The sequence below is a fragment of the Rhineura floridana genome, chromosome 1 (assembly GCF_030035675.1).
Source record: "Rhineura floridana isolate rRhiFlo1 chromosome 1, rRhiFlo1.hap2, whole genome shotgun sequence".
Lineage (NCBI taxonomy): Eukaryota > Metazoa > Chordata > Lepidosauria > Squamata > Rhineuridae > Rhineura > Rhineura floridana.
The window spans coordinates 239589384-239609763 of NC_084480.1; the positions used below are offsets into that span (position 1 = coordinate 239589384).

A 20380-nucleotide genomic window follows, 5' to 3' on the forward strand; every position below is an offset into this window, starting at 1 on the left:
AAGATGGAAGATGGAATCAACACGGATAATGGAAGAAGAGCTATTGAAATTACTGGATTTAGTAGACTTGAAGAGATGGATTAATTGACATGCCTATTTGGAGAAAAATTGATGGATATATATCTCAAGGATTGGAAGCTTCTCTTTGACTTTTTGTTGAAAGAATAAAATGATATGATGTTAATGTGATTTGATACCAATTAAGATAACCACTGGAGGAAGGTGATTTTATAATCTATTAAGAGACAGGTTTGTTATATATTATAGACTTATAGCTGATCTATGATAAATCGGAATAGTTTTTATTGTATTAGTTATTAATTTGTTCTTTTTCTTTTTCTTTTGTTTTGTTTTTGAAAATTTGAATAAAAATTAATGTTAAAAAAAAAGAACCAGTTATCCCAGTATGCCTCTGAGAGAATTGGGAACAGTCAGACCCACTCAATATCTTCACACAGGGCACATCTACTCCCCCCCATGTCTCACACCGAGGGAGGGCCAGCCTTTGGCCAGTTGCAGAATCTCACTCTGAAGGCATCTGGTGACTTCCAGGCTCTCACTCTGCACAGGAACTACACATGCACCTTACACCCTCTCCATTACCAATCTCCTCTAGATTGGCTTAAATAATTAAAAACAAATAATAGAAGAGGGTAGCACCATCATCCTTGGGACTCCCTAATGGGATCCCCAAGGGACAATTCCCTTTGGTGTCACCCCTTTGGTGGTGACTCCGTCGGCAGCAGACCTGCTGCCCAAGGCTGCCAGACTTTTATGCCCCCTGACCCAGCCAGGATCTGACGCAAGAGGCTGCAAGATTGACTGCAGCCTCTCTCTGGATTCAGGGTCAGGCAGGAGGTCCCAGTCCTTACAGCACTTACAGGGACCTCAACTGTCTCAAGAGACAGCAACCCAGAGAAGCGAGCAAGCAAGCACCCAGATGCTCAAGTACTCGCTCCCAGGGCAGGTCTTCTCTAGTCCCCAGTGTTGCAGCTGTTCCACTTCTGCATTCTGCTTCTTTTAAGCAGTTCCCTTCATAGCTGCCGCCAGTATTAGACATGCGCTGCACACTGTGAAGATTGCTTTAAACCCACAAAGCTCAGTGAAGTATGATGGGGGAGAGGTTGGTTTAACTTTCCTCCCCCACATGTGTTTTGTGTAGTGAGTAGACCCCCACACTCACTTTATATATGAATGGGCTTAAGGTACACACGTCTACTTTGACACGACCCACATGTCTACTTTGGCCCTAAAAGCCCCATGGAAATCTATGGAAAGAAAGTGTACCCATTAATGCTTAAATGGGACCCGGGTGTCTCACTGTCACAGCATTCCTCTCTCCATTGCCATATCAACACACATATGTAGGTATGTAGACATGAAATTATTTGTCTCATATTTCAACTGTAATGTTTTCAGGACAGGGAAGCATATTTCAAGTATTTATTTTAATTGGGCTAATATTGGAGAATCCTAGACTTCAGATATAAATTATTATTAATTACAGCTTTATCCTATTCTTCCTCTGAGGAGCTCAGATTGTCATACAGTTTATCCCTGTGATGTAGCAGTGGGCTGAAGGTCACCCGGCAAGCATCATGGCTGAGTTACAATTTGAATCCAGCTTCCCTCATCCCCTAATCCAACACTCTAATCACTATTCCACACTGGCTACTAAAGTATTTATTTCTCCCTTATTTTTTATTATGGTGGTCTGAGTTCTGTTTTTACTCTATGCACAAAAATATATTTTAGCAGGCAGTGTTGGCAGTTACTAAAAGGAGTTTACACAGTAATACAATTATGCTGTCAACACTTACATGCAATGATATTCCCATATCTATTCTTCATTCGGTTCTCATCTTTTTTAGCTGAATCCCAAGGTGCAGACTGTCCTTCAAAGAAACTCTGTTTAAAAAAAAAATAGAAAGCAAAAATAACAATAAGGGAAGGAATATGTACCAAAAGAAACATCAAAGATAACAAAAAGACAGAAGAAAACACCACAGCAGTTTGAAAAACAGGTAAAGACTGTCTGAACTGTAATTATTGTTATGTGACTTGTTACCTGTAAGGAATTTCAGGAACAATTAATTGCATTCAATCGTAATATTTTAAAACGACATCATCCTTTTTTTTACAAACGCAGCATCAATACATTTTCAAGACAAGGCTGACAGCATAGCAGAGTAGTAGCAGAGATAGTATGAACAGGGCATTCACGGTAATGACAACAAAAAGGCATGAAAGGTTTCAAAGTATCAGGCTGAAACTTTTGGTGGGCATTTCTATTCACACTAAAGCCAAAAGATTATTCCACGCTAATTATCATGGATTGGAGAGTCTCGATATGGTGTTTAAACTTTCAAACGACACAGTCAACTGAAGGTATCAACTACTCTACAAATACCCTGGACACATGAATGCATCATTTCAAGACTGTCCAGTGGCCCAGATGAACCACTGCCTAATGAAGAAAACCTGTCTGTCAAATGATTAAAAGTGAGATATAATTTCCTTTGTTGAAATTTATTCCATTTCTTTCATTGTTCGCTAGATTTGTTGATGCTGCGAGAGAGAAAAAATATACATTAGCCTCCTCTCCTGGTGTTCCATCATCTTGACAAAATAAACACACTGACTTGAATTGTGTTTCAAACAACAGAAAGGGACTGCTTCCTAAAGTACAGTCTTACAGTCTCATCAAGGCAGCAATTAATGGCCCAGTTGGTAGGTTGAGAGGGAGAGTCAGCCCTGAGGTTAAAAGATCCTAATCTAAGTCAGGGCCAGCTGATTGTTGGCACTTGCAAAGTGCTGGGCCTTTGTCTATGTGGTTTGATTTCAAACCATGGAGGCAAAAATGATTCAGTTGAGGTTATTGTGATGACAGATGATTGACAGGTGGGTGGCCCCATCCAGGTGTAAAACATGGTCTGTTGGGAACAGGGAAGATCTCTGGTGTTGGAGATTGGCGTGTTCCTCAAAGGTAAGAGTGGGATGTCTTGTGAGGCAGCCCTGCTTAGAAGGCCAAGCTGCCAGAGAAGTCTAGCTGTTTCAGAAAAGTATCAGGAGGGATTGCAGCAGCTGTCCCTATCTCCAACCTCAAGAGGCTGCAGGCACTCTCCTTTCTAGCTCTCTCTTTTGCACTCTCCTCTGTTCTTTACTTCCAGCCACTTTTCTTTCTTTCCCTTGCCTTGCTGGGAAGGCCTGCTGGCTCTTCTGCCACTCTCCTCCTCTTTCAAACCTCACTTCCATTCTCTTTTGCTCTGGCTCCATTAATCTTTAGCCTCCTTCTCTTGCCTCCAGTCAAATGCCTTAATTGCCTCTTGGCTGGATTGCAGACACAGACTCCTCACGGTCTCCAGTCATAGCTGCTAGCACCTCGTGCTGGTCCAGTGCTCCAATAACTTGTTGGTTGCTCTTTGGCCATTAGATGCCACAATCACTCTGAGGCCGGATCTTCTTCAGATGCGTGATGGTGGTGGTGACAGAAACCACTGGATCTTTTTGGAGGTTGAGAGATGCTCAAAGAGAAAAGTCCTTCTTAACCCCAAAATATGATCTAGTAAAGCCCACAACAATATGGGAAAAGCTGTCATATCAGTTTTACTGTATACAAAGCAAACAGCGGCACAAATAACTGCCATTTGAGTAGTTAATATGAAGACTTCTTTAATGCTACTTCTACAGTTACCAGTTTCTATTCCACCTTCCAAATATCTGGCAATAGCTGGCTTATCAACAGTTTTGAGTATTCCAAAAACAATTAAAAATGTTTAAGATACACTGAACACTGAAGGTCTCAAGGCCAATCCAAATATCATTACTCACATGGTACAGTCTTCCCATAGGAGGAAACAGTAGTCTGAAAGTACCTACACATCAAAATTGTGCCCCAGAGAGCCTTCTTTCTGACATGCTAATTTTTCAAAATCATTCTTAACAGATTATATATATACTTTAGTATTATCTGCTTTGCCTCACAAAATAGAGTTTTGCTCTTTCAAAGGGAAGTCCAATAATGTTGTGTTATCCAAATCTTAACTAGTTGAACAATAGACTGGAGTACGTGGATTATGCTTCTCACACTAGGTAAGAGAGTATCAATAAGACATGATCCAGTGGTAAAGGCTTTCCACTGAAAATAAAAGAAAAAAAGTTTTATGTAACTGATGGCACTTGGCTAATACCTTTTTCATCATTTGTATGCAATTGATGCACAGAAGTGTTTTATTAAAATTATTATTTACAATACCTCATAAGATTATTGACATTCCATGAAGGAAAAATGTTTTCATTATGCGCATAAACTGATTTAATATTTACTTAATCATAGCACAACATGATTTAATCAGGCTTATTTAAGAATTAATCCAACTAGTTTAGGAGTACACATGAATTAGGTGGAGCTCAGTTGGCAGAGGGATGGTATTCCCTGCTCCAATGGTGGCAAGAATGTATTGTTGAATACCACTGTCCAGAAAATAAAAGGGTCACATCATTGGAGACTGTGCCCAAAAGCAACCTAAAAAACAAGCACTAGTCCGATGTGCTATGAATTTAGATGTTAACTTCCAATGTAAAAGAATCTGATGGAATCCTACTGGAAAGCTGATTATTTAAAAATACCTGTGATAGATTTTAATACATCTCACTCTTCTGGATCTCTAAGGCCATACATAAATTATACCATAAATACAATGGTCATGGAATGAGGGAATACACCCCTATTTATTTATTTATTTATTTTATTCGATTTATTAATCGCCCATCTGCCTGGATTTACCAGCCACTCTGAGCGATGTACATAACAAAACATATAAAACAACAGAATTTAATTGAAATTAGGTCTAAAACGTTAGTATTTCATCTGTAATGGTCAGTGGTCAGATCAATGAGGATTACAGGGGAAGGCAAGGACAAAATAGGGAATGTAGATTTGCTAGATGCCCAATCATCTATGGCACTCATGGACCTGGGAATGATACTGGTGATGTTCTTTCTGTATGCATAATCAGGTATCCACTCATATATTTAATAGCAAAAGCATGATTGTCAATAAAGGTCTGCGCATCTGTTACTTATGGAGCAATAGTGGCTGGTGGGGCAGAGCAGCATTGTTCACCTGACTTCCCAAAGCAGAGGTCATTGCCAGTAACCAAGGAGTAGGGTGAGGAGGTGGGGGTACTGGTGCAATGCGGGAGAATGGCAGGAGCGTGGAATTGGCTCCACTGATGCACCTGCACTGTGCTGATCTCCCTGCTGCCTTACACCTCCCCCTTCTGGTTATTGGAAGCCAGGTGAGTAACACTGCCCATCCCACTCCACTGGCTGGGGAGAGAGAACATGGACAGAACACGAGGGGGAACTGGATCATGCCTGCTTGGCCTCACTCCCTGCCTTACATGTGTTCAGCATAACTTCTAAAAAAGTCTGCATATACACACATCGTTTCAGTACATACAACTGGGGACATACAAAGTCTATGTGTGTTTTTGTAGGTATGAAGACTGTTTCAGAAGTTATGCCAGAAGGGCAGAGGACAGGGATAGGGCAGCAGGCATGATCCTGCACCTTCTTATGTATGTTTGCTCTTCCACTCCTCTGATGTAATAGTTCTTCATTGTGAACCATCTCTTCTTAGGCAAATATGAAAGTAGATGTCTGATTCCACATGCACAGACAGCAAAAATGGCATCATCTCTAGGCCTGTGTGTGCTGTAGGGAGCATTCCCATTTCTCCCACCTCCCATACACATGCTTAGTCTCCCCAATGCAAATTCTGAACAGGACTAACAGAGCAATCCAACTTGCCAGAGGCTGGTGGGAGTGAAGTTGGCAGAGGTGGAGCTGGCAGAAGGGGCCTGCAGAGGTGGAGCTGGTGAAAAGAGCCGGCAGAGGCGGAGCTGGCAGAAGGGACTGAGAGGAGGATGCTGGCCGCACCGGCAGGGTGCAGTGGAAGGAAACAAAATACATGTTTCCTTCTGCCACCTCTTTTCCCAATGTACCAGCTTCCGCAATGGAGAGCTGCAGGAGGGAGCTGAATGGGACCTGGATGTTGGGTAAGTCCTCCCTTTGGCTCCTCCTCCGACATGCCCCCAGAATGCCCCTTTTGCAGGCCTTCCACTAGCTCCACTGGCTCCCCTCATGTTGGGCTGGGCTTCTTTGGCAGAACTCTGGCTAAGGTGGGATGAGGGACTTATGCTGGCAAAGCCTGGCTGAGATGGGACCCAGGCACCTCAGCTGGGGGTCCACCATATCCAACTCCCATCAGGCCAGAATAAATACAAGTTGGACTGTGCCCTTACTGTCTTACAATACAGAGTCAAAAATCTGAATAGAAAGAACATCCCTTATTTATTTATTAATTAAGAGTAATTTTTCAGAAACCAATTTAATTTTTATAGAATTCTAGCATCTTCTTCCCCTTTTAAATTCTAATACAGGCTCTTCCAAAAGGAAATATTTTCTATATGAGGCTTATTTTGCATTACTCTGAAGAATGTGCTAAAAACAACAATTCAACAGTCGAATGTAGCAACATGCTCCTCGGCACAGTAGTTAACTGTAACTTAAAGTAATCTGTATTTCAGATTTATCTCTAAAACAATGAACAGATTGAAGCTGATAGGTTTTTATAATTCTCCTCTTACATGAAGATTCCCCTGGGTACAATATACACACTTATGCTATAATTAACGTACAAGGTATGTTATTTTCGATTTGTGTACCTAAAATTTAGATTTGTTCCCAAGCCGCAGTTCTTTCCTCTTCTGAAATAAAAATGCTTTCAGGAGGGCTGAACGAATGCTTTCCTTGCAGTGTATGTGGCATTTTCACAAACAAACCCTTTTTATTCTTTACAATATGTAATTAAAGTGTTGTTTCTGACTTTTTCATATATTCCACAGCAAGTCAGTGAACCATGGAAACACTCATAATAGTAGAAAGTCTATAATACAATAAAAAGCAACCATTCTAAGATTATCAACTACTTTGCATTTTCAGAACCATTTCTGAATAGAGTGTATAAGGAAATTGAACATTTCATAGCCAAACATATATTTTTCCTGAAAAGGAAAATGCCTTATGATTCCAAAACCTTCTCCAGATCATCCTCCCCTCCCCTTGCAATTTCCACAAGACATAACTACACATCCCAGTTTCATAATCCAAGAGATTACAAACACAGAGTGGTAAGATATTTAAAATGAGAACTCCCAATTCCTATTAAAAAATACATTATTACCCCAAAGGGTACTTATGTCAGGGTTATACATCATGTACTGTAGGTTTCTCATGCACTATGGGTACAATTTTCAGAGTTTACTCGTGTTTAGAATTTAACTCTAATACACAATGGGTCATATCCAATACTACACTTATTCAGATTAGACCCACTGAAACTGATGAACATGTCTAACTCAGGGTAATTAATTTCAATGGGTCCATTCTGAGTAAAACTTAGTTGGTACACCCCAATGAAAATGAGTACACAATAATAAAATGGAAGATGAGAATTTGTTGCATCATAATTTAGGGTCAGCTTATGAATCAAGGGGTAAAGCTTTTCTTGGACTGTACTACTTAAAATGGCAGGTTGGGGATTGCAGGATGAATGCTACCCAACAAAATATTTCCTCCACAAAGAAAGGTAACATATCAGGGAGAAGTGTTGTTTTATCTATGAAAGAATATTCAAACATGCACGCCTGCAGTTTAAAATGGTGCATTCCAGGGACTTGACTCTGCTGAATGCAAAATGGGCCCTCAGAGCTGTCTGAGCTTCTGACTGCCTCTTTTTTGGTTTTCAGATAGTTTTTTATATATATTTATATTTTTATTGTTTTTCAAGAAAGAATTACTACTACTACTACCACCACCACCCTTCACCCAAATATCCAGGGCGGGTTACAACAATTTTAAAACACAGTTAAAACAGTTAAAACCAACCTAAACAACATCACTGAAAATAGTATGGATCCCAAAAATATACATCTTAAGTGTCAAAGGCAAGGGTAAAGAAGTGCATCTTCAGCATTCACCAGAAGCTATACAATGAAGTTGCCAGACGCACCTCGGTAGGGAGGGAGTTCCACAACTTAGGGGCTGCCCAAAAGTCTGAGGGTGTCAGAATGCAGGATTGGGACCCTGGCACTTCAGACGATGAGGAGGAGATCATTTTCCCAGAGTTGTGTGAAAAGGGGGAGGGAGGCCTTGAAACTCCAGCAGACACAGATACAGACTCTGCTCAGGAATTTCCCACGCTCACCCCCCTTCCCAAGCCAGAGCAGTTAGAACAAGAAGGAGGGGGACTTCAACTCCCTCATCAGCCAGAGAAAAGCCCGCCTGATGGGCATGACGTTCACCCCCCTCTTTCCCCAATACCAGAGGTAGAATCTTCAGAAGGGGAGGGGGCAGAACTTCCCCCTTCACCATGAACCCAGAGAAAACAAAAACGAGCAAAGGGGAGAGAGAGGAGGGGCGGGGAAGAGAGCACCCTAAGGCGGAGTGAGAGAATTCACGCCAGAAAGCCCCCTTTATAAGGAAAGGGGGGGCTGGGATTCCTTGTTCTGTCAACTCTCTTGCATGTCGCTGGACACGTGTTATTGTGTTTCTTCATGAGAAGGCACAGCCTCTGTTTGGATATTACTCTAATAAAGACTGAATTGCTTTCACAACCTGGTCTGGTTTCTGAGTCCAGTCCGGGACACGACAGATTGACAGAACCACCTACTTAACCTCAACGCTCCCACCGCTTGACCGTGACAAGATGGAGAAGGGAGCAGAGGGAACAAATCCCACTTCTGAGACGGAGGAAGTGAGACGACTGAGAACTAATGTGGCGGATTTACAGGCAGATGTTCAAACATTGTTAGCGGCTGTCAGGACTCTGAAGACTGACAATCAGACCTTAAAAGCCACGATCGATCAGATGCGAGCAGCCCCTCCGGCCGCTGTGGTGAAGGTTCCTATAGGATTACCACCAAAATATGCAGGACAGAGTGAGCAGCTCTCTACTTTCGTGGCTCAATGTGAATTGTATTTGGACATCAGGAATGCAGAGTTTCCTAGTGATGTGGCCAAAGTGGCCTTTGTGATCAGTCTCTTGGAAGGAGAAGCTGCCAAATGGGTGACTCCGTACCTGGTCAGAAAGGATGGCCTTCTGGGAAGATACAGAGAATTTATGCGAGCCATGACTGAGATGTTCCAGGACCCTCAAAGGGCTGAGACGGTGGCTAGGCAGCTGGGTGCCTTGAAGCAAGGAAAAGGAACGGTGTCAGAGTACACCAACGCTTTTAAAATTCTGTCCCAGGAAACTGGTTATAATGATGCAGCCTTGATGTTCATGTATAGGAGTGGACTGAGTTCTGAAGTCTTGGATGACTTGGCTAGAACTACCCCCCCAAATAATCTGCCTGGACTGATTAGGCTATGCCTGCAGATCGATCACCGGTTGGAAGGAAGACGCCTGGAAAAGAAACAGGAGATCCAGAGATACTCAGTTTCAGCGTCTCGCAGCAAGACCCTCTCAACCCCAGGAACATCAGGCAATGCGACCGAAGGACAGGGGGGGCTAGGCCGAAGCTGTCCGAAGAAGAAAAGGAGAGGCGTCGTAGAGAACGTTTATGCTTCTATTGTTCAAAGCCGGGACACGTGGCTAGAGATTGTGGACTGAAAGGGGGAAAAACCGAGCCGGTGGGAAACTAACGAACCCAGTCCACGTACAGGCCGGTGGAATGGGGGCTACGTTGTGTAAAGGGCCTCCGGTGGCAAAACCTCCTTCAAAAGGAGTCTTGGTACTGCCAATTTGGATTATAACTTCCAAAGGAGTAATGTTTAACTCCACAGCGTTAATTGACAGTGGAGCAACCACAAATTTCATTGATGCAGAGTTAGTAAAGCGTTACGGAATTTCCCAATGGAAATTGGACACCCCCTTGCCGGTGGAGACCATAGACGGGAGGCCCCTGAAAGGAGGGGGGGTAACGCGAGCAACGGAGGAATTGAAACTGCAAATCCCGGGGCACGAAGAGTTCATTTCGCTGTATGTAACAGACCTTTCGACCTTTGATGTGATCCTAGGAATGCCCTGGTTAGTCAAGCACGACCCAAAGATAATGTGGAAGGATGCTGTGGTATGGTTCACTTCTCAGTATTGCCAGGAAAACTGTCAGGCAGAAGAAACCACCGACAAGTTGGCAGGAGCAGTGCAGGAAGCCAAGCAAGTAACCCTTCCCTCGAAGTATGGGGAATTTATAGATGTGTTCGATGAAAAAGAGGCAGAGACGTTACCCCCCCACCGTCCTTATGATTGTGCAATTGATTTAGTGCCAGGAGCCAGCATCCCATCGGGAAGAATTTACTCCCTCACAGAGAGAGAGAGGCCCTGAGGGAATTTCTGGAGAAAAACCTGAAGCGAGGATTTATACGTCCCTCGCAGTCCCCCGCTGGAGCACCCCTGTTGTTCGTGAAGAAGAAGGGGGGGAGCTCAGGCCTTGCAATGATTATCGTGCATTAAATCAGATCACTATTCCTAACAGCTATCCGCTGCCCCTGATCTCAGAGCTGTTAGACCGACTGCACTCTGCAAAAATCTTCACGAAACTGGACAAGAGGAGCATACAATCTGATCAGGATGAAGGAGGGAGACGAATGGAAAACAGGTTTTTTGACCTCTTATGGACAGTTTGAATATCTGGTGATGCCATTTGGGCTTTGTGGAAGTCCTGGCGTGTTTCAAAAGTTCATGAACGATGTGTTTAGAGACCTTTTGGATAAGTATGTAATCTGTTATTTAGATGATATCCTGGTGTTTTCAAAGAACCAAGAAGACCATGATCAACATGTGAAAACTGTGTTGGGAAGACTGAGAGAGAACCATTTGTATGCTAAGCTAGAGAAATGTGGGTTTGACCTAACATCTTTGGACTTTCTTGGATATCGCATCTCAGCAAAAGGAGTGGAAATGGACCCAGAAAAAGTGAGTTGTATACTGGATTGGGGGCAACCGACCACTAAAAAGGATGTACAACGTTTTTTGGGATTTGCCAACTACTACAGAAAGTTCATTCCAGGCTTTTATAATAATAATAATAAATTTAATTTCTGTGTCGCCTATCTGGCCAATGGCCACTCTAGGCGACATACAACAGTTAAAACATAATATGATAAAATACAATACAATGATACAATATAAAAACAATATAAGAACAATACAGCAGCAGACAATAATATTAAAACAGGGTAGGAGGCATTCCAATCTTAGTAATTAACCCTCCCCGGAAATCCCGAAGGCCTGTTGAAAGAGCCAGGTCTTTAAGGCTGTACAAAATGTATTTAGGGAAGAGGCATGCCGGAGATCTTGTGGGAGGGAGTTCCAGAGGGTGGGGGCCGCCACTGAGAATGCCCTCTCTCTAGTACCCGCCAATCTAGCTGTTTTTGTCAGCGGGATTGAGAGAAGGCCCTGTGTGACTGATCTTGTCAGGCGGCATAATTGGTGGCGTTGAAGGCGCTCCATAAGATAAACTGGGCCAAGACCGTATAGGGATTTAAAGGTTAATACCAACACCTTGAATTGGGCCCGGAAAACAACTGGAAGCCAGTGTAGATCGAACAACACTGGGGTGATGTGATCCCGGCGGCGACTATTCGTAAGCAGTCGAGCTGCCGCATTTTGTATAAGTTGTAGTTTCCGGACCGTTTTCAAGGGTAACCCCATGTAGAGCGCATTACAGTAATCCAAACGAGAGGTGACCAGGGCGTGTACTACCAGTGGGAGCTGATGAACAGGAAGGTAGGGTTGCAGCCTTCGTATGAGGTGTAGTTGATACCAGGCTGCCCGGCTCACTGCCGAAATCTGAGCCTCCATGGACAGCCTGGAATCAAGTACAACCCCAAGGCTGCGGACCTGGTCCTGGTCCTTTGGGGTAAACTCACCCCATTGAACTTTTCCAGGTTAACAGCCCCTCTCACTGACTGCTTAAGGGGGAAAAGGAAATTTCAATGGACAGAGGACGCTGCAAGTGCCTTCGAGGAGCTGAAGGGAAATTTTTCCTCTGAGCCCATCTTGCGTTTTGCTGACCCTACCCGTCCTTTCGTTGTGGAAGCAGATGCTTCAGATTTTGCCATCGGGGGGGTTCTCTTACAGATGAATGGGGAAGGAACGGAGCTACACCCCTGTGCGTACTTCTCCAGAAAACTCAGGGATGCTGAGAGGAATTATACAGTGTGGGAAAAAGAGTTACTAGCCATTAAGGATTCGTTTCAGAATTGGAGACAATACTTAGAGGGGGCTCAACATCAAATAGAAGTACGTTCAGACCACAAGAACCTGGAGAATCTACAGACGGCCCGGAAGCTGAACCAGAGGCAGATACGTTGGTCGCAGTTTTTTACCAGGTTTAACTTCAAGATTACTTACCATGCCCATGCAAAAAACCAGAGAGCAGATGCCCTGTCCAGACAGCCACAATACAAAGGAGGGGAGATTGACAGCCAACCCCAGTACGTAGTTCCGCCAGAGAAGCTGGTGTTGGGATCATGTCAACCTTCTCGGGAAGAGGAGCTCAGAAAGGCACAAAAGGAGGATCCTTGCATGCAACAGTATATCCAGGAGATGGAACAGAGCCAGGGCCCAGAAGTAAACTTCCATTGGAAAGATGGGCTGTTGTGGTTTAAAGCCGCCAGATATGTGCCGAAGAGGGATCTAAGACTCAGGATCCTGCATCAATGTCATGACTCCATCACAGCTGGGCACTTTGGCATCTTTAAGACCATACAGAATGTAGCCAAGGGCTTTTGGTGGCCTCAAATGCGCAGAGACATTGAGAACTATGTAAAATCCTGTGCCGTCTGTATGCGGGCGAAAACAGACACGGGAAAACCTCAAGGACTGTTGGAGCCCCTCCCTACGCTGAACGAACCCTGGAAGGATCTATCCATGGATTTTATAACTGATTTGCCGAAGTCCCAAGGAATGACGGCCATAATAGTCATTGTGGATTCCCTTACCAAGATGGCACATTTCCTCCCTTGCCCAGGGGCCTTAGAGGCTAAAGAAACAGCCAAGCTGTTCATAAAGGAAATTTACCGGTTACATGGTTTGCCAAACAGCTTAGTCTCAGATCGGGGAACCCAGTTCACAGCTAAGTTTTGGAGAGCAGTTTGGAAGCAGTTACAGACGGAGCTAAAACCTTCTTCCGCTCATCATCCCCAGACGGACGGGCAGACGGAGAGACTGAACGCCGTGTTAGAGAGGTATTTGCATTGTTATGTTTCTTATCAACAGAATGACTGGGTTTCCTATTTGCTTTTCGCAGAGTTTGCCTATAATAATTCCTTGCATACCAGCACTGGACAGACACCCTTCTTTGCTAATTATGGGTTCCATCCCAAAGCCTTCCCTAGTAGTACAGCATGTGTGCTTGTGCCTGCAGTAGGGGAATTTCTGCAGGAATTACAGGCCGTGCAGCAGGTACTTAAACAGCAATTAAACGATGCCAAACTGGAGTATAAACGAATTGCTGATCAACATCGAAGAGAGGGGGCCTCCCTCCAACCAGGAGACCAGGTGTGGTTGTCCACTCGCTTCCTCCAGATGCCGGGCAAGTGTAGGAAGCTGCAGGATAAGAGACTGGGGCCTTTTGAAGTGGAGGCACAAATCAATCCCGTGGCTTATAGACTGAAGTTGCCAGCTACTTTCAAAATACATCCTGTGTTTCATCGCTCCTTGCTAACGAAAGCAGCCCCTCCCAGCGATTTATGACTCGTGGAGGTCCCGGGGGCACCCATTTTAGTAGATGGACAACCAGAGTTCGAAGTGGAACAGATTCTTGATTCCAGAAGAAGGCGTAATCAATTACAGTACTTAATTCACTGGAAGGGTTATGGGCCAGCTGACAGATCTTGGGAAAATGAGAGGGATGTGCATGCCCCAGAATTAGTGGAAGAATTCCATCAACGGTTTCCCCATCACCCTAAGCCGACAAGTGGGGGGGGCACAGCATGGGAAAGGGGATGGTGTCAGGATGCAGGATTGGGACCCTGGTACTTCAGACGATGAGGAGGAGATCATTTTCCCAGAGTTGTGTGAAAAGGGGGAGGGAGGCCTTGAAACTCCAGCAGACACAGATACAGACTCCGCTCAGGAATTTCCCATGCTCACCCCCCTTCCCGAGCCAGAGCAGTTAGAACAAGAAGGAGGGGGACTTCAACTCCCTCATCAGCCAGAGAAAAGCCCGCCTGATGGACATGACGTTCACCCCCCTCTTTCCCCAATACCAGAGGTAGAATCTTCAGAAGGGGAGGGGGCAGAACTTCCCCCTTCACCACGAACCCGGAGAAAACAAAAACGAGCAAAAGGGAGAGAGAGGAGGGGCGGGGAAGAGAGCACCCTAAGGCGGAGTGAGAGAATTCACGCCAGAAAGCCCCCTTTATAAGGAAAGGGGGGGCTGGGATTCCTTGTTCTGTCAACTCTCTTGCATGTCGCTGGACACGTGTTATTGTGTTTCTTCATGAGAAGGCGCAGCCTCTGTTTGGATATTACTCTAATAAAGACTGAATTGCTTTCACAACCTGGTCTGGTTTCTGAGTCCAGTCTGGGACACGACAGAGGGTGGGAGAACTACCAAAAGGGCCCCCAAGAAGATACCCAAGAAGAAACAACCTTCCCCTCCACGCTGTTATACAAATCTATGGTGTGACTGCATTTGCAATACTGTGTACAGTTCTGGTGTTGCCTCACCTCAAAAAGTATATGGTAGAGTTGGAAAAGGTTAAAAAAAGGGCAAACAAGATGATCAAGGGGATGGAGCGCCTCCTCTATGAGTAAAGGCTGCAGCATTTGAGGCTTTTAAGTTTAGAGAAAAGGTAAGAGTAAGAGGTTACATGATAGAAGTATATAAAATTATACATGACAAGGAGAGAGTAGATACAGAAAAGTTTTTCTCCCTCTCTCATAACGCTAGAACTCATGGACATCCAATGAAGCTGAATGCTGGAAGATTCAGGACAGATAAAATAAAGTGCTTCTTCACACAGAGTGTAGTTAAGCTATGGAACTCCCTCACACAGTGATGTCAATTGTCAACTAACTTGGATGGCTTTGAAAGAGGATTAGACAAATTCATGGAGGATAATAGTATTAAAGGCCAGTAGCCACAATGGTTATGCTTTGCCACCATAGTCAGATGCAGTATGCTTTTGAATACCAGTTGTTGCAAAATGCAGGGGAAAGGATAGTGCTCTCGTGCTCAGGTCCTGCTTGCGGGCTTCCCATGGGCATCTGGTTGGCCACTGTTGTTATGTCTGAATCACTTAATTACTCATATAAGCTAACCTTATATAACACACATAGAAAAAGAGAAAAAAGAAAAAGAGAAAGAAACTTGCTCTCAGATTATTTCTAGTACGTCATACAGCTGAATTCCATCCTATACCTTATTGTTCCAATACTTGATGAACATGCTCCACTTCTATATGAATATATCATTTTGTTGTCTACTCTCCCTGGTTCTTATAATATTAGTAAGTTTGACCATACTAGCCAGATCCCAAATCCTTAAGAAACAGTCATCAGTAGATGGTGGATTGACTTTTTCCCATTTAAAACTTAAAAGACAATTGAGCAGCTATTCATAAGTGTATGACAATTGTTCTGTCATCAGGAAGAATGACATCTTTTACATTTGAAAACAGAATGGTTAAGGATGCAAAGGAAATTTGTATCCAGTGATTGTTTTAATTTCATTTACTATTTTAACCCAGACACTTCTGATTTTAGGCCCTGGGATATATGGAACATAGGAATCTGCCTTATTATGAGTCAGACCATTTGGTCCATCTAGCCCAGTACACTGACTAGCAGCAGCTCCCCAGGGTTTCAGGCACGGGTCTTGCCTGGCCCTACCTGGAGATGCTGGGGATTGATCTGGGACCTTCTGCATGCAAGGCAGATGCTTGACCACTGAGCTATGGTCCTTCCCCATATGGGTAGAATTAATACAATTTGAACCACATCTCCAGCACTTGCCTATCATATTTATTTCACTTAAACTTTTTGGTGTCAGATATCACCCCGAGGACTAATTTATGAAGATTCATGCACACTGTAAGGCATGGAATGTGTTTCCACAACTAGTTCCATATGGCTGTGGAAGCTATTGGAACCGAAACCTGGTGGGGTGCCTCTGAGGTCACATGGGTTGAGCCTCTGAGGTCCCCATAATCCTTCCTTGCAAAGAAACAGCGGGCACTTGAGCAATACAGTTCTACAAATACTTAGCACTTAAAAGTGTCTTTCCTCGGTTCAGAAGAGGTTTCTATGATCACCGTTGTAGTCATTGCTGCTTCTCCACACACATCCCATCCTCTAGACAACCTCATGTTTATCATGGAAAGTCAGCTATGTCTTGCTAATCCTGATTGTTGGGAGAAAAGCACTAATGCATGTTTCAAGTAAGGAGAGAGAGGAGATGGGCAGAAGCATCTAGGAAGCCTCTCAGTCAGTGTCAATGTATTAATATGACTGTGGGTGACAGGAGGAAGACTGGGCTATGGCTTTGGAGTGGGGTTCAGAATCTTGGGAGGGCACCGCCCCACTTGGCCCAGCACAGGAGCCTCTCCTGCCATATGGTCTGTTGCATAATTACATGCAATTTGTTTTCACATCTGTTCTGATATGGATGTCTTATTTCATCTAAATCAATAATAATTTTATATAACTGATTAAGAGTTCATTTAACAGATTGTTTAATTAACATCATTTCAAATTTTGATGAGGTCTCTGGGTGCTCCATATCTGGCAATGACAGAAGTCACTATGTTCCTTACTTGTATATACTGAAATATTGTGATGCAAGAGTCTCTTGTTTCAGCCCTAATCTGCCCATAGCTTACCAGACTGTTTTGTATCAAGTTTCTGAACTCAAAAAATTAAACTATGTTATTCCCAGGTTTGTATATTTTACAATATATTTGTATATATTTATCTGACAGCTTCTCATTATAATAAACTGTGGTACAAGGGGAGAAACCTGGATGTAGGTTACTTTTGAAAGTTTGCCAAACTTTAACTATGTAATTCAGAACATTAACCACATTCTGAATATCAACCATATCTTCATTAGAAGTGCCAGAACAGATGTTTCATTGGCACAGATAGTTTCTGCTCTTCCAATCTGGTAGCTTTATTTTGAGAAATCCTCTCCCGATGAATCCCATGTTGCTCAGCCTCCAAGCTGTTAGCTGGAATAGTTCTGGCTGAAGATTGCATACTGTACCCTGAAACAGGAGATCTAGTTGCATTGGCAGCTGTCATGGGGTCCTGACTGACAGATTCAACAGGTCTGGAAACCGAAGGCGTCTTGGCCGGTAATGAGCCACAAGCATCAGTTCTGCCCTGAAGGTCCGAACCCGCTGAATTGTGCACTGTATCAACCTGAAAGGGGGAAAAGCATATAGAAGGCCTTGTGGCCACTGCATCTTGAGAACGTTTGTACCCTGGGCCTGAAGACATGGCATTCGAGTGAAGAACTTGTCCAGCTGCACGTTTTCAGGGTGGCAAAGAGGTCCACTATTGGTTCGCCCCACCTGGTGAAAAACTGCTGGGTTCAGCTGCCACTCTGCCTCCTTGATCGATGTCCTGCTGAGCCAGTCCCAATTTTGTTGAGGAGGCACAGTCACCACCTCTGTCCTGTCTGCCCAGTGAAACCTGCTGGAAGATTGGTTTCTGAATCTGGAGGGCTGTCTTGGGGAACAAAAAAACTGGTTCTGTCTGTTTTTCTGTTCTTCTCTTTTAGCCATTGGAAGCGCTTTCTGTCTCTAGTTTCCACCAGGTGAGCCTCCAGAGATTCACTAAACAACTTAGAGCCTGAAAAGGGAGGGCAGTAAGGCGGGTTTGTGACCCTGCATCCACTTGCCATTGCCTGAGTCAAATGTTGCATCGTGTCACGGTAGATGCTGCCATGGACCGTGACGCAAACTGTAAGGCGTCCATGGACACATCAGCAGACAGAGCTGAAGCATACGCCATTTTCCTTAAACTGTCCTTCACAAACTTGGGAACATCGTCCCTTGCACCCAGCTCTTCTGCCCACATGAACACTGTTCTGGAGAAAACTGAGGAAGTGGCCACAGCCCTGAAGCATTTGCCTCGAAGCTCTTGTGAAAGGCCCCTTCGACCCACTTATCACAGTGGTCCTTAGCCCTCTCCTCCCCTTCAGCAGGGATCACTGCCGAGCAAGCAAGGGCGGCGACAGGCGAGTCCACTGTGGGAAAATGCAACCGTGACATGATCCTTTCAGCATAGTGCTGCTTTGCCCACTTAGCAGGCAACTTTGATTTGCATGACGATGCCCATTCCGCATCCCACACATCATCAAAAGCCTGAGGAAAGGGGACAATAATCATCTTCGCGTCAGTCGAAGGAAAGGCCTTTTTAGCTCCTGCTGAAGCTGACTGGGTGGGTGTGTCGCCTCCCCCCTCAGTCTCTGACAACTGTAGCACTCTGCACGTCTTCAAGAAAAGGGGTTGAAAAACCTCTGAGGCGAAGAGCCTAGGCTGCGTCTGGGTAGTCTCAAGTTCCTCTCCCCCTCTTCCCTGTCAGGTTCAGGGCAATCATCTGAATCAGACAATGTCCCCTGCTGGCCAGTAGCCTGCTTGGGCGGCTGTCTTTGTACCTGCAACTGGTCCTGTTCACTCATAACTCTCCCTACTAGTCCGCTGCATCCAGTAAGATCCTTGTCCCCTGTAGGGGCTGCTGGGACTCCCCCACTGCATGATGTGACGGGATGAGGTTGTGCCACCCTGGCTGGTGGCTGGAGTAGAAGAAGAAGGAGATCTGGAATAGCTGTGGTGCGATGGCGAGCTGCTATATCTCCCCTCCCTGGTAGAGCCGCTAGAGTGAGATCTGCACCTCCGCTTTCCCTTATGGGAGTGCCTGCTTGAGTGTCTGCCCCACTTATGTTTCAGGGCATGATGAAGGGAGCCACTGATTTCAGAGGCTATGAAGTCCTTAACACATGAAAGAAACTCAGAAAACCTTCATCATTAATACTCACATCTCCACTGCCCCCGCTTGGGGATGGAGAGAGCACAGGCTGAAAACTTGTTGAGCCTTGCTCTTGCAGCTCCCTAAAGTCCATCACATCTCCCGTGTGGCAGGTCTTGGTAGGAAAATGAGGAGGAAGCAGACGAAGCCATTATGGCTGTTCAGTACTTGAGAGAAAGCGTGGGGAAGCCACTGCGATGGCAAGCTGCCTTAGCAGAAGCTGCTCAACCCCCTGCTGCCTTTTACGTTCTGAATTTGGGGCCAGATACCCCCAGGCAGCCGGCTGCACTAGTTCTCAGGAAGGGGGGAGCCGGAGACAGTGATCTCACTCGTATGGGTGTGACAAGAAATGCAGCTCCACGGAGCAGGGAGTATCTCAATGTCTTCTGAAATTTATGTGTAGTCTTTTACAAAATTCATAACAGAAGGACAGAAATAAAAAAGCTAAAGCTAGGCAGCTTCATGTTGTGTGGTATCTGTCATGGATAGGTGAAGATGCTCCAAAATATTTGGTCATGTTATTGTTTTACAAGCAGTAAATGGAATCTACCTGTTCACCTTGCCTCTTCCTTCTCCTAATTTAGCCCTTCTTCATTATCTCTGCCTTCAGCAAACCTTTCTTGAAGTGCCCTGCCATCACCTTGACCGTATTAATGTTTCCAACCAGCTCTTTCCTATCCTTCCTCACTATTCATTTGTAATTTTCCAACCTCTACCTCCACCTCTGTCTTGTTCACTGAATAAAGGATGTAAGTCATCTGAGCAGGATCACAGTTCTGTTATAGTACCAAGAACACTGTTTGTTTTAAATAAAGCTAAGCAGATGAAGTCGTAGGGAAAGTCTTTGTATTTTCTTATCTTTAGGATGTGAGAAGGCTGCTAAAATGCTTTTGGGTGTCTAGAAAGATTATATGCACTGTACTAAGCAACTAGCATCTTAGGCATAATAAATGAACTATTTTCTCTCCCATTTTTGTAACTGAATGTATGTAGCCTTAGATCTATCAATCTAGCCCATATCATCTCTTGGCTCCAGCATAACCAGGAATTGCAGCAGGGCTATGCGAAGGGGTGTGTGTGTGTATGTGTGTGTGTGTGTGAAATAAAAAACAGAGTGCCAAGTCATGCCTCCTTAAATTTCTCCACTCTCCCCTCATTTTCTACAGCTTCATAAGCATCAAGGGAAGGTGGCATGCTTGTTCCCTTAGCCATCCTGGCCTGACCCTTTCTGGTCCTGGTCGGTATCATCTTGGGCAAGGAAAGAGATCTGCCTCCTCCTAAGAGGAGTCCAACTAAGCTGCTGCTATTGGGACCTCTGAAGAGCAGGAA

The 20380-nt window shown here is 44.5% G+C and overlaps 1 protein-coding gene and 1 long non-coding RNA gene across 15 annotated transcripts in view; one reads left to right on the forward strand and one right to left on the reverse strand.

Annotated features, from left to right (window-relative positions):
* PTPRM (protein tyrosine phosphatase receptor type M) overlaps positions 1–20380 on the reverse strand; it is an 838757-nt gene that overhangs the window by 108517 nt on the left and 709860 nt on the right. For all 12 annotated transcript variants that reach the window (XM_061595686.1, XM_061595700.1, XM_061595730.1 and 9 more), the window contains one exon: positions 1821–1908. In XM_061595686.1, the coding sequence (XP_061451670.1) occupies positions 1821–1908 (88 nt within the window). The remainder of the gene's footprint in view (positions 1–1820; positions 1909–20380) is intronic.
* LOC133369963 (uncharacterized) overlaps positions 1–20380 on the forward strand; it is a 95522-nt gene that overhangs the window by 20078 nt on the left and 55064 nt on the right. Inside the window, exon 1 of one of the 3 annotated variants that reach the window (XR_009759046.1) lies at positions 1875–2024. The exons of the other annotated variants lie outside the window; for them this stretch is intronic. This is a non-coding gene — a long non-coding RNA (uncharacterized LOC133369963). Of the gene's footprint in view, positions 1–1874; positions 2025–20380 lie in introns of those variants that run through there. 3 annotated transcript variants of the gene reach the window in all.